Below are 14,005 nucleotides of genomic sequence, written 5' to 3' on the forward strand. Positions count from 1 at the left end.
TGTGCAGGAGCAGGAAGGCGTGGGGAGGAGTGTGGAGAGGGAGGAGGGCGGAGGGAGAGCTAGAGGAGAAATATATCAATAAATCCCAAAGAGAAATCCACTCTCTGGTCGGCCTCTCAGCTCAGAAACTTTGGCCCGGATCGCGAGTAACCGGCCCGCCCCTGGGAGGCCCAAGTCCCCTGCCCTGCTCCTGGCACCGGGCACCAGGCACCCGGCGGACTTGGGGTCCGTGGGTCTGCTGGTTGGAACTTCCCTGTCGCCACCTCCCCTCCACCCCCCTAGCCTCACCCCCCTTTCCCCAAGCTTCTGGGCTCAGCAGGCTGCTGCAGGGGGGTGGGGTGGGGGCAAAGAGAGCCGTGGACAAGGAGAAGAGGGTTTTTTTTTTTTTTTTTTTAAGAGAAGAGGGAGGAGGAGGAGGAGGAAAGAAAGAAAGAAAGAAAGAAACAAACGGCAGCAGGGGTGCCGGGAGCGCCCTCGGCCGACTCGGGACTGGTCCCCGGCGTGCGCGGGAATGGCTGCCCTTCCCGGCTCGGTGCCCAGGATGATGCGGCCGGCGCCCGGGCAGAACTACCCGCGCACCGGCTTCCCGCTGGAAGGTAAGTGCCAGCCCGCCGCCCCGCTCCCCACGGCGAGAACCCCAGGCTGGGAGCAGGGGTTGGCATCAGCCCAGGGGAAGGGGGTCTTGGTCTCTCCCGGGGCCAACGCAGGGCTCCGGACCCAGGAAGTTTGGGGATGCCGGGGCTGGTGGCAATTGGGGGCCGCCTTGACCTGGCTCCGTGGCACCTTTTGGCTGTGGGGTGCCCGCTCCAGCCCCCCTTCCACCCTGCCTGCCGCCGCCTTGCTTCTCTGGCTCCAGACTTCTTTCTTTTCTACCCAGAATGTCTCTCTCTCTCTCTCTCTCCCTCTCAGTCTCTCTCTCTCCCCCATCTCTTTTCTTTCGAAACGCCAAACTCTGCCCAGCTGAATGTGTCCCCTCTAAGAAGGCTCCTCCTGCCTGAAGTCTGGAAACAAGCTGTCTGGAGCCGTGGCAACTCTTCCAGCATGCTTCCCCCTAAAACTTTGTCTCTCGGGCTTGGGGCCTCTGCCATGTCCCGGGAGAAAACTTGTAGCCTTCCAACGGGCCGCAAGTCCTCAGCCCGGGGGAAAAAAACGTGAACTTTGCAACGTGTCTCTCGGACAACACCACCCGAGGAGGGCCTAGTGGAGCTTCCCTGTTGCAGGGGAAAAAAAAAAAAGCCAAGGAAAGAAAACAGAGGGTCCTGCAGCTCTGATTTCTTTCCGACCCCGAAGGCCTTTTGGCTTGTCAGCTGCAGGGACCCCCGGCTTCAAGGCAGCTTTCCTTGCAGGGTGTCGCCGGGAAGCGGCTGGAGACCCGCGAGGCTTTTTTAATTTTTGTGTTAATTACTCTCGCCTTTGCTAGGAGCTCCTAGTGCGTGAGGAAGAGGGGGAGCCGGGTAGGGAAGGAGGGGGTCCTCTGGCCGCCAGCCGGCGGGGTCCCCGCACGAGGCTGCAGCGAGGAGAGCAGCTCCGTGTTCAAGTGTGCGGGCTGCCGGCGGGGCGGGAGGGCGCGCGGGCCCGGGGATTTGCAGCCGCCTCTCCTGCCGCCCTGAACGCGCGCAGCGGATTAGGACAATATTTGCCCAACATGACGGAGAATACTGAGGAGAGCTGGGCGCCCGGTGCTGAGAGCCTCTTGAATATAAAGTTGGGCGCTCAAGAGCTGTTGAGCGCTAATGGCATATCCCGCCACGGAAGCCGAGAGACTCCGACTTGGCGAAGCACGATTTCTGATTAAATCTGAGGGTGGCTTCAGGCACCTACTTTTACAAAGAGAGGTGGTGGTGGTGGAAGGGGGTTGGAGCCTCTGTTTGCCTCCTCTCCCTTTCCAATTAGACTGGCAGCTTGCTCCACTCCGGCTGCTGTGAAATCGTTCTAATCTGATCTATCTCTGCAGCGGGCCGAGTCCCCAAATTGGGGGGATGGAGGCCGGATTAGTGCACTGGTGTCCCCCTTCCCTTCCGTGAGGGAATTGTATTGACTTTGCATTAAGGCTTCACAGGGTCTCTCCCCCTCCCCAACTCACCCACCCGAGGAAGAAGGGGGGCAGCACTAGCATTCTGCTTCCCCCAAGTCCCCCACGCCCCGGGGACTCTTGGCCATCTGTGTACCAACTCTTAGAACCCACAGGGACATGGACTGCTCTAGCCAAGCAGGTATTTGATTCAGAAGCTTGCCAGTAATGGGGTGTGTCCCCCCCCCCCCAGGCCAGATCATCCCAAAGCAAAATGAGAACTTGGAGAGGGATTTGGAAGCCAAAGGAGTCTCTCAAGTCACAGCCAGGTGTCCTAGGGGCACAGTGACCAAGGTGTGAGGCTATCTTTCCCTCCACAGGGCTTAGGCTGTTCAACTGGGGGGTAGAGCAGTTGGCTCGCGCGCGCATCAGGGCTGTCAGTATGAGTGATCAACCGACCCTCTCCGGCCCCCAAGAAGGTGTCTGGGTTTTGACAAGCTAGTGTAGGGACCTGACCGCATGGGCGACATCTTTCCCACTGTTGACCTTGCTAAGAGATGGGCAGGACTGTGTCCTAAGCTGCATTTTGAAGACAGAGAAATGTTGGTTCCTGAATCCACAGGCTCCACCAGCCTACCCAATTCAGAAACACGCAGACACCCCCCAGGTGTGTCTTCACTTCCCAGGGTGCGGTGAGACAGGAACACAGAGTATCTGAGGGAATCTTGCAGCCTTCCAGGACCCCTCTCTCTCCATCCCAGCCTGACTTACCCTGGGCCTCCCCTTCCTTGTTTCCCTCCCCTCCTTAGTGTCCACCCCACTGGGCCAAGGTCGGGTCAATCAACTTGGCGGGGTCTTCATCAACGGACGACCCCTGCCCAACCACATCCGCCACAAGATAGTGGAGATGGCCCACCATGGCATCCGGCCCTGCGTCATCTCCCGGCAGCTACGAGTCTCCCATGGCTGCGTCTCCAAGATTCTCTGCAGATACCAGGAGACTGGGTCTATCCGGCCCGGGGCCATTGGCGGCAGCAAGCCCAGAGTGAGTGTCTTTGCACGGGACTGGTAGGAAGCCTTCCCAGGGTTTGGGAGTCACAATGCTGGCCCTTCTCACTCACTCACTCTCCAGGAGCACAGTGAGAGGATGTTCCTATAGCCCCCCACCCCACACACACACACTTTATTTGAATGTCTCAGGAATGAGGATAACTACAGCCCAGGTTGTCCAAAACTTGAACGCGAATGAATCACTCCTGGGCTGCGCCTACATTTGCCCAGACCTTCTGTCTCTACCCCAGACCCAGGAAAACCTTCTCCCATTTTTGCCTGAAATGGGACTGGTGGGGAGCCTCCAGGAGACCCTAATTCGGTTTCCACACCCTGGTACCTTTCTTTCCCAGAGCACTTCTCTGGGAGCCAGGAAGGGCTTCCTGGAAAGACAAAACCAAGCTTAGAAGGGTGATGGGGTGACCAGAACCACCCTTCTGACCTGAGGCTCTCAGGAAGTTGGTATTAAAACTCTCTCCCTCTCCCACCCCACCTTTCCACTCCTGCTTTGCCCCTCCACCTCTGAAGCAGGTGGCCACTCCGGACGTGGAGAAGAAGATCGAGGAGTATAAGAGGGAAAACCCAGGCATGTTCAGCTGGGAGATCCGGGACCGGCTGCTCAAGGACGGGCACTGTGACCGCAGCTCTGTGCCCTCAGGTGAGAAGGCAGCTGAACGGAGGGCATCCTGGGGGCAGGGGCGACCTTGGAGGACAGGTGTGAGGGAAGGGAACGGCCGTGGAAAGAAAAGGCATCAGAGGATGTAAAAACCAGAAGAAAAACAGAAGAGGAATAAGTTAGAAAAGGGAGAGATGGGGGAAAAGAAAGAAAGGGTGGGGAAGAGAAGGGAGAAGCAGCAAGTTTTCCCGTAAGGTGGACGCATGAGCAAGTCCCCTGTGAGTTTCCTAAGAGCCGCGGTCCCTGCTAGGAGAGCTGATCCCCCTCCCCTCGGTCTTGGCTACCACCACTGGGTCTCTAAAAATGGACGTTCTGAACCACACTGCCTGTAAGAGGGGAAATGGGCTGTGTGTGTGTGTGTGTGTGTGTGTATGTGTGTGTGTGTGTGTGTGTGTGTGTGTGTGTGTGTATGTGGGGGGGTGGCAGGTGATGTGTGCCCCCAGGCAGGTCCTGAGGAGGTGAGGAGACATTTAGGGCTGGTGCCGCAGGTGATGGGGTGAGACACCAGGAAGGCCCTAGGCAGTCACCTGCACTGAGGTCTCCCGCCGGCCTAAGCGTGCCAGGTGTCTGCACCTGAGACTCCGGGTAGGTGTGAATGTTCAAACGGCATGGGGTCCGGCATGCCCCCCACCCCCGCACCAAGTGAGAGGGTGAGAAGAGGGGGACTCTCTAACTCTCTCCCAGGGCCTCAGGTCCAGGGGCCACTTCCCCGCCCCAACACCTTATACTCTCTCTTTTGCCTTTGACTTTCTGAGGTTTAGTGAGTTCGATTAGCCGCGTGCTCAGAATCAAGTTCGGGAAGAAAGAGGAGGAAGAGGAAGCTGACAAGAAGGAGGATGACGGAGAGAAGAAAGCCAAACACAGTATTGACGGGATCCTGGGCGACAAAGGTAGGGGCCTCCCAGGGTCCCTGCAGCCTCGCAGCCTGGAGCGCGGGGAGGCGGGGAGGGGAGCTGGGGGGGGGTGTCCCAGGGTTGCGCAGAAAGCCTCCTCTTTGAGCCCCGAGCCCGCCCTGCTTGGAGTGGTAGAGCTGGGGCGTGCACGGCCGGCCGCGGTCCCGGTCCCGGGGAGTCCCTGTGCGCCCCCAGGTCCAGTACGCACCCCCGGCCAGGTACACGCACCCCCGCGCCGTATCCAGCCTGTGTTTCTTGGTGGTGGGTTTGGGTGTTGATCAATTATTTATAGGAAACTTGAGTGAGGGGGGCAGAGGGGGGACGAGGAAGGAGGAGCCGGCCCGGGGCTCCCTGAATGAATTTGTTAACCAGACCCACACAAGGCCCTAAACGGTCCCTTGAAACTCCGCCTGACAGCTGACTGACCGCTGCAATCAATAAAAATTAGCGAGGTCCCTGTGGGCGGCCGCCAGAGCCTCAGCCCTGCGCGGCCCAGGTGGGGAGTGGGGGGACCCCGGGGGCTGCGGGTGGCCTTGGAGGTGCTGTCCTGCTCTGCGGGGACAGGAGTGGAGGCTGAGACCCCAGACTCCCACACTGGAGGCTCTCGGTGGGTCGGGGGTGGGTGAGTGGACGCGCCGTCTCCTGGTCTCCTCGCAGTTCCCCGCCTCTCGTGGGAATCAAACCTGCCCTAAGCTTTCCCTCTGCTTCTCTTCCTCCAAGCTGGGGAAGGGGGGGAGTGAGCTTTTTTGTCAACTGGCTGGCAAGTTGCTGAGAAGGGAATGTCTCCAAATTGTCTTCTGAGATTTGGTGAGAGTGCCAGTTAGGTCGTGGGGACCTGGGCCCACCCAGACCCCCCACCCCAAGCCAGCTCAGGGAAGCAGAGACCACAGCAGGGAGGTCCTTCTGACTTGGCGTGGGGGCAGCGAGTGAGCGAGTGCCTGGACTCCGGGAATAAACGTGTCGGACACATTTAGTCCTTGCCTTCCAGGCTTCTCCCCAAGTCATCTCCCCACTGCCCCTGCACTCCAAGTCCGGGTTTTTCTCCAGTTTTTAGTTGTCTGTCCCAACTTTGAGGATGAACTTTGAGGATGACAACTTTGAGGATGCCAACCCCTCAGTGAAGTCCAGTTCCCACAAGGCCTGGTCCAAAGCGGGGTGGGTTGGGGGGACAGGGGCAGGCAGCCCCTGTGAAAGCATTCAGGCACCGGGGCACAGAGCTGGCTCTTGACAGTCAGGCCCCAGAGAAACCCAGTCCCTGGCAGGACAAAGGGCAAGGGAAGAAAGGGAGGGAGTCTGTTGGCACCCTGCTGCTCTGGGGTCTGCTCTGGGAGGCTGACCCGCTCAGCCTGCAGTCCCCAGTTCTACAGGGTTAATGCGAAGCCCTGAGACCCCTAAGGGAGAGGAAGGAGGGGCTCAGCCCTGGTTTCTGTTTGGATCGAAAAGGAACTTTGTGTGTGTGTGTGTGTAAGAGTGAAGGGGCCTTAAGACTTTAAAAAATGATTTTTTCCAACCCCGCCGGGTCACCACTTGTGAGAGGTGGTGGGAGAGAAGCCGGAGGCTTGGTTTTCTTGGGAGACCTGAGCTGTGCGTCCATGGTGGGGTTTTATCCAACTCTGTTTGTAAAGAAAAACAGTCATATTTTATTTCCCTGAGAAAGCAGGAAAGGATGGTGGTGGGGGCAGCTCTGGGGTGGGGAGAAGCGGGTGGTTTGATGAGATCTTTGGCTCAGGGGAGCCCCGGGAGCTCTTGCAAAGCCAAACAAACTGGCATCTTCGCTGGAGAGAGGTTCTCTCTGCACCAGAACCGGGAAGCACCCACTCTCCCGGGTTTAAGGAGGAACCTGGCAGCTCCAGAGAGGGGCAGTACACACACAAGCATGAGAACCTGGGTCAAAGTTGCAGGAAAGACTGAAAAGTGATGGGTCTGGTGTCCCAGAAGCCCCCCTTCCCCCAGGCAGGGCGGACACAAGGACTGAAGGCCGGCCTTGTTCATGCCCCGTCTCCCCCCTCCCCCCTTGATGCTTTGCCCACAGGCCTTCGGGCCAAAGTGCTGAGCTCCATGGTGGTGGCCTCTGGGGGTGGGTGTGAAGGAGCGGTAGGTGAGGGAGCTGCCCCACACACACACCTGCGAACACCAGTGCAGCCACTCAGGGGGGAGCTCCCTGCCTCTGCCCTCAGCCCCAGCAGTCAGGTTGACGGCCAAGTTAAAGGTGAAAAGGCTTCGCAAATACTGCCCACGTTGGCCGGCCGGGTGGAGAGAGCTGTCGTTCCCACCCACGGGCAGAAACTTTGTTTTGGCTTCTAGCTCTTGACAAATGCTTTCTCCAGGGGTTGCCCCCTCTCGTGGCGGGGAGCCCAGGAAGAAGGGGTTTAAAGAGCTCTCCTCTTTAATCGCTAAAGAGAGATCCCTCCCTGAGTCCGTTTCTCCCTATCGTCCGCTTGGCATTTAATAATGTTAAGACTTATTAGAGCTGGTAATGAAAACTGAGACTGCTGAATAGGGAACGGTGTTGCAGAGGGGGTGTAATAGCTCCCAGGCATGGTAAGAAACTATTTATCCGCAATCAGTCCTCACGCTCAGAGTTGGAAGCACAAACGTTAAGTTGAAGGGTTTTAAAGCAGATTAAATTGAGCTTTTTATTTCTGTGCACTTTCATCTCTCAACAGTCCTGCTCCCCTTGGGCTGATATTCATGAGGCTGTTCATATATATTTTCTTTCTTTTCTCCCTCTCTCTCTCTCTCTCTCTCTCTCTCTCGCTCTCGCTTTTATTCTTGTTAAGACTGAGTTATTAGGACTGTTGGTTGTGAGAATTCTCAGACCACTGCAGATAGAGGGTTTGCCTGAAAATGCCTGCCCTCACCCACCTGGACTCTCCCCCTCACCCCTTCCAACCAGGGAGAGGGTTTGCAGAAAGACGGGCAAGAGAAAGAATTCCCCCAGCCAGGGCTGGGGTGGGGGGCTTTCTGTGGAGAATATGATAGGTGTTTGTAAAGAGTCAACTCGTAGTCCTCTGCGGGAGATGGGGCCAGGCAGGCATAGGAAGAAACAATAGTGCCAAAGCCTTTCCCTCGGACTTACGCCGAAACTGACCAAATCAGATTCAAGGCTCCACAGGAATCTCTAGGGCACAAAGCCCAGCAGGGTCACAATCACGATGAAATCAGAGGGGAGCTCCCAAGGTTTAAAAGAAGGGAAAACGTGTGCATGTTTGGGGCGGGGGGGACTCACATCCATCAGAGAATCTGTGGACTTTTTCATCTGAAAAGAAAATGAAGTGTGTGTTGTGGGGGGGAGACTGGAGTTGTGTGTGGGGCAGATCTGTTTTGCTTTGCATTTTTTCTTAATTTCTTTTTTTGAAGGTGGCAAAGGTGCAGGTGTGGAGCGGGGAGTGACTCGGGAAGGAGGGGAGAGCCTGAAGTGTGGGTTTTCGACACTTGTACTGGGAGGTGGGGAACAATCTAATTTGGCAGTGACGACGGCTGCTAATGCAGTTTTCGGTGGTGAGCTACACTAGAGGAAGCTGTTTTGATTGTGTGTACAAGGACCTGCCAAGTTTAATTAGGCTCCAGGAGAGAGAATGAATAGGGGAAGGGGGGGAAACTCCCCTCAGCCCCCCTCAACCTCCCCCTTAGCCCACACCAGTTTTTTTTTTTTCCTTTTCCCGGCATCACACCTGGAAGTGTGGAAGTGGCATTGTTTCTGGGAGAGGCTAGAGGACTGAGGAAGGGATGGAAGGGGAGGGAGTAGGGTGGTGGAGGGAGAGGGAGACCGAGATAGTCCATTTATCAAGAAGCAATCTGCATTGATTTAAACCAACAAGTTCCCTCCTCTGTAAATGTGTGTTTAGAGAAAGGTAATTGACACTCCACCAAATCAAAGGATTACCCTGGGTTGGCAATCTAATCAAACAGAGTCCAGGCGGGATTTGAGTCTGTTCTGAGTTGGATCAGCTTCGCATAATGGGAGCTCGGAGGAAGATGGGAGGGTGTCAGGCAATTCCCCGGCTTTAGGCAGTGCTGGGCTGTGGGTATTCCGTGAGGCCGGAGGGAGTGAAGGGGGAGGAGAGAGAGAGAGAGAGAGAGAGAGAGAGAGAGAGAGAGGTTCCACTGCAGGGGGGGGGTGAGGGGGTGTGAGAGGGGGACCAGCCCAGCAGAGGGAGGGGGCTCCTAGAGTAGTGTGGAGCCCACACTGGGCTGACAAGACTCCCCCTTTCATCCCCCCACCCTCTACGGGTGAAGAGAGGGAGGAGCGGGAGGGAGCTGAGACTAAGGAAAAACAACAATGAGATAACTATTACAAAGGCAAACACTGCCTCTCACCCGCTCACAGCCCCAGAACTCGAGGTAAATAAACAAAGTCAGCAAAGTGTCTGCCAGATAAACTCGTGAGCAAATCGAGTGTGACGGGCAAGGAGAGAAGAGACAGAGGAAGATAAGGCTGGGGGGGGGGGGTGGTCAATGAGCATAATCTAATAGAAGGCATTTGGAAAACAAACTTTAAACAAGAGAGAACAGACTAGCAGCGGGATAATTACCCGCCCGTCCCAGAGAGAGGGAAGCAGGCAGAGGGTCTGCTTGGCGCTGGGGAGGGGCGGGGCACAGGAGCCAAGGAAGAGCTGTTTATTGGAGTGAGGGGGTGCTTCTGGGGCTCTGAGGGAGCCGGGAGAAGGTCCTGGGCGTGTGCTAGAGGAGGGCTGGGTAGCCAGATGGAGGTTCCCCGCTCAGCCCAGGCTCCCGGACCGGCACAGTTCAAACAGGGGTGGGCACTGCCACACGCCGCCTGACACTTACAGGCATTTGTACCTAAAAGACTCATGTGCATAGCGCGGCTATTAAATAATTAGGTATTTACCAGTTTGAAATAAGCCTGGCTAAGAAGAGAGAAGAGAGAGAAAGAGACATTGAAAAGATGAGATTGGGGTGTGTGTCGGGGTAGGGGAAGAGACTTCAAACGAATGTATCATTTGGAATGGTGGAGGGGAGATTTACCAGACAGTATTGGGAAGTTACTTAGATATTAATAACACATTTTCCTGAGGCGCGACCAGGCAGCCCATCTGCGCTGCTCTCCCAGCTATTTGGCTGGGTGAGATGTGGGCGTCTCAAATGTTGGGGAGAGATAAGGCCGGCAGCCTAACCCCGGTCCTAAGACGCCATCGCAGCGCTAAACCCGGATTAACCTCCCCCTCCCCCGCCGCCCCTCCTCTGCCTCAGCTCTCCAAATTTTCAGTGGAACTTACATGGGGGGATTTCAAAGCATATATAACAGTGGCCTTAGAGCAGTAAGATGATTATTTGGACTTAGAAAAAAAAAAAGAATGGTCTTTCTGAAAATGAGAGTTGTCACACATTACATTATATAAAAATAGTGTGATCACAAACATATATTTTTATATGGAGAAAAGAGAGCCCAGCGAACGAGGTTTGGCTGAGGATGCCTCCTTGGGGTTTCTGTTCGCCACCATCGGCAAAGTTGAGGGAGCAGCTGAGGCTACAAGGTACAAGATCCCGGCCGTGGAAGCTTAAGGTCTCAAGTCAGACAAAACTCTTATCCCCTAAGTGTGGGTGCTTGGTGAGGGGGCCGTCCGCTTGCTTTTCAAAGCCCAGAAGAGAAACCCCGAAGGGAAGGTTGCCCTGGGGCTGGGGGGTGGTGAGGCTTGAAGGCCATGACTAAGGGGGACACATTCCAGAAATTCCAGAAACAGAACTCCTCTTCCTCTCTCACTCCAGACTAATAAGGTAATTAGGAAACCCAGTTGGGAATGAGAGGGAACCAGAGACTGGGGGGGTGCCCCACAATTTTTTTTCTGTGCTCTTTTTGGCCTCCCATCCCCAGCTCCCACCACCCACCCACCCCCCTTCCTCCGACTCCCGGCGGAAAGAGGAAAAGGTGGAAGTGGGGTCGACGCTTTCTGACCTGCTCCGGTGGGACTGGCCCCGGCTGGGGTCGGGCAGGGGGAGGGAGAGAACTCGCCTTCCCAAATCGAATCAAGGCAGAACGGTGACCTAAGGGGGAAACCTCGCCATTAGGAGAGAGATCTCTTCAAACTTCAAACAAAATGGGGGGGGGGGCAAGTAGAGGAAGCAGTCTGGGGTGGGGGAACATGAGGGGAGCTGAGGGGAGGGGCCTGGAGGAGGAAGAGAAGGCTCTGTAGAGGGCAAAGGGGAGGCAGGGGCCAGAGGAAGGGGATGCCAAATAGGGTGCGGGGCGGGGGGCAGGGGGCACTTAGAACTTCGACCTGGAAAAGGCTGGAAGGCCTAAGAGGCTGCGGGTTCTGCCGGGGCGACTGGGTTTCCAGGGGCGCCCCGCGCCCCGCCAGCTGAGGCCTCTGCACTGGCCCCGCATCCCCAGGACGCCTGCAGCTGCGGGCACCTCTCCAAGACCCAGCCGCTGGGGGTGCGCTGGGCCCCAGCCCCTGTTGGGACCCCGAGAGGGATGGATGGACCCAGGCCACTGTTATTACAGCCCAGAGAGACGGGGTGAGAGTCAGAAGGAGAAACGCGCTCTAGAGGCCCTTCTGAGTGAGGGAGACCGAGAACCTGCTCTGAGCGCGGGGTTGCGGGAGACCCCGCCCAGAGGCCCAGGAAAGGCGCCGAGCTGCGGAGAGGAGACAAAGCGGTGCAGAGAGGCCGCGAGACGGGCTCCGGGACGGGCGGACAGGAGAGACCCGGGGCGCAGAGACAGCCCGCGGGAGAGTGTGGACGCAGGCCGCAGGGCGGCAGGGGCGCAGGACCATAAGGGCGCAGGGGTGCAGGACCATGGGGGCGCAGGGCGGCAGGGGCGCAGGACCATAAGGGCGCAGGGGTGCAGGACCATGGGGGCGCAGGGCGGCAGGGGCGCAGGACCATAAGGGCGCAGGGGTGCAGGGCCATATGGGCGCAGGGAGACGGGACGGTGGGCGGGCACAGGATCATAGGGGCGCAGGGGTTTAGGGATACCGGGAGGCAGTGGGTGCAGGGCCATAAGGGGCAGGACCATAGGGGCGCAGGGGTGCAGGGCCGCAGGGAGGCAGAGGTACAGGGGCGAAGGTCCGCAGGGCGCCGGGCGCAGGGCGCAGGACCGGGAGGCGGGAGGCGGGAGGCGGGAGGCGGGCGGCGGGCGGCGGGCGGGCCGCTGGCGGCCTTTTGAAGCTCCGCGGCTGCCCTCATCAGCAGCGCTTTTCGGTGACACTCGCACAAAGGCAGTCCATCATATTACATCGCGGTCCGGCGGCTCGCTGCCATCCCGCCGCTTAATTAGAGGCGACCGAAGCGGCCCGGCGGGGCGGGAGGGAGGCCGTCTCTGAGGCGGGGGCCAGGCTGCGAGCTCTGACCGGGGGCTCGGGGTAGGGGCGGCCGGCGCTGGGGGACTGGAGGTGGGTATTCAAAGCGTCGCTAAGGAACCGGATGGCCCGGCTTTCTCTGCCTGGAGAGCGGAGCTCGCCCCCCTTCCCCTCTTCGCAGCCCCCTTAGTTCTAAGCGTCCCGCTTTGGGGGTGGTGGTATGCTGTCCCCAGTGACCTGCTTGGGACCCCTGGAAAGGGACTTAGCGCGCTCACAGCACCTGGACCAGTCCACACCTACTGGTTCCCAAAAGGCCGAGGGCCCCCTTCTCTCCGGGGGTTCCCAGGCCTCCCCAGATCCACTGGAATCCAGCTGTTGATGGGAAGTTTGAATTGCTGGTGGCTGGCAGTGAGCGGAAGTGGCCTGGTGTCTCAACTCACTCACAATGGGACTTAGGACGAGTCACCCAACCATTCCCGCCTCAGCGGCCTCCCATGAAAAGCCAGGCACACTGAACTAGACACAGGGTTTTGTCCTGGGGGTTGAGAGTCAGATAAAAACCAAGACAGCTTCGGACAGGCAGAATTTTGCAGACAGCTATATTATTTAGGGGGCCGGCTGAATAGTAGATAGTGTACCCAGTTGAGGGCAGGTCTGCAGGTCGGTCTCTCTCTCTCTCTCTCCCCCTCCCCTCTCAATTTCTCTCTGAACTGTCAAATAAAGTAGGATTTTAAAAAAGGCCACCAGGAGAAGTGGATTTGTAATAACAGCACCAAGCCCCAGTGATAAGCCTCGGTGGCAATTAAAAAAAAAGTCCTAATAAAGAAAGAAGTTCATGTTTGCTTGTTTCCTTTTGAGTCCGGCCTTGTGATGGGAACTTCTGACTCCAGGAGCAGGAGCTGGGGGCGGGTGGAGTGGGGTGGCGATGCTGAGAGCCCAGCCTTGATGGCTTCTTCTCCCTTTCAAAGCCCAGACGGCTGGACCCACCCTCCTCAGTTTGGTGGTTTGAAAACTCCCTTCTGAAGTGCTTACCAGCACCCATGACACACCCCCTTTTGTCTATCTCAGTTGAAAAAAGAATTCCAGGAGGGAGGTGAATTTCTTCATTCCGCTCTGTAAACTGTTGTGGAGAACCTCCCGTGTGTGGTTATGATGCGAGGTGCCTGGGAACCCCTCCAGACCGGGACCCCCCCCCCAGACATCAAGGACACCCGGCCTTTGTGGTACTGCAGCTAGTGGGTGCAAACAAGATAAGCAAACAAGCCCACTGCCAGCAGTGTTTCTGTGTCCCCACCTGCACTTCCCGGAATGCCTGCTGTGGGGCCGCGCTGTGTGTGTCTGTGTTGTCAGCTGGGCTGAGTGCAACAGCAGATGTGTTAGGGGTAGGGTCTGGACTTGGCCAGAAGTCCCTTGCCTGACCTCTAGGGTCCTGGGCTTCGGCCGGGGGGGGGGGGGGGGGGGGGGAATGCGGTGGGTTCCCGGAAGGGGATGAGGGGCAGGGCAGCCCAACTGGCAGCTCCTGAGTTGCTTTCGACTTCCTGGGTTCTTTGTCTGACACTCCGCAAAAAGACTGAAGATCAAAGAGGCCCCCAGAACGGACAGGAAAAAAAAAAAAGAGGTGGGGCTTGCAGCTCAAGAAGTAGCCTGAAAGACTCCACCCTGAACTCTTGTGGGACACATTCTTTCCAGGGGACCCAGAATCTTCAAACCCCCTTACTCCCAAACCTCAGAACTGGTGACTGAGGGAGGGAGGGAGGGAGCCCTGTGGCAAGGGGTTCAAACTCAGACCTTAGTCTCTAGGTGGCTGCAGAAGGTGGGGGCGGGGGATGGATGGTGCAGGCACACCTCTGAGTGGATGTGTGTGGGACCTGTGAGCTGGGGTGCTGGGCTGTGACTATTCTGCGTGGAGATTGTGGATCTGGGACCAGACCCTTCCATTTCTCAGAAAGCAGTCCTAGAAGTTGGCGCTGGTATTTTGTGGGCTGCAGATTTCAGCTGCAGTCAGCTAGCAGAGTGACAGCTTGGGCTGGAGGAGTCCCTTCATTCCCAGAGCAAGTCTGCAGCACCGCCTCTGTGTCTCTCACCCTCTCTTACAAGACAAAACTGAAGAGGC

General features: G+C 57.5%; 1 protein-coding gene across 4 annotated transcripts in view; it reads left to right on the plus strand.

Annotated features, from left to right (window-relative positions):
• Positions 1–436: 436 nt before the first annotated feature.
• The window catches only part of PAX7 (paired box 7), a 148,649-nt gene continuing 135,080 nt past the window's right edge, over positions 437–14,005 (plus strand). Inside the window, exons 1-4 of one of the 4 annotated variants that reach the window (XM_060200892.1) lie at positions 437–596; positions 2,821–3,056; positions 3,590–3,719; positions 4,493–4,627. In XM_060200892.1, coding sequence (XP_060056875.1) covers positions 512–596; positions 2,821–3,056; positions 3,590–3,719; positions 4,493–4,627 — 586 coding nt within the window. In that variant the 5' untranslated portion in view covers positions 437–511. The remainder of the gene's footprint in view (positions 597–2,820; positions 3,057–3,589; positions 3,720–4,492; positions 4,628–14,005) is intronic. The other 3 variants (XM_060200895.1, XM_060200894.1, XM_060200896.1) reach the window with 3 other exon arrangements.

This window comes from Erinaceus europaeus, chromosome 11, assembly GCF_950295315.1.
Source record: "Erinaceus europaeus chromosome 11, mEriEur2.1, whole genome shotgun sequence".
Classification (NCBI taxonomy): domain Eukaryota; kingdom Metazoa; phylum Chordata; class Mammalia; order Eulipotyphla; family Erinaceidae; genus Erinaceus; species Erinaceus europaeus.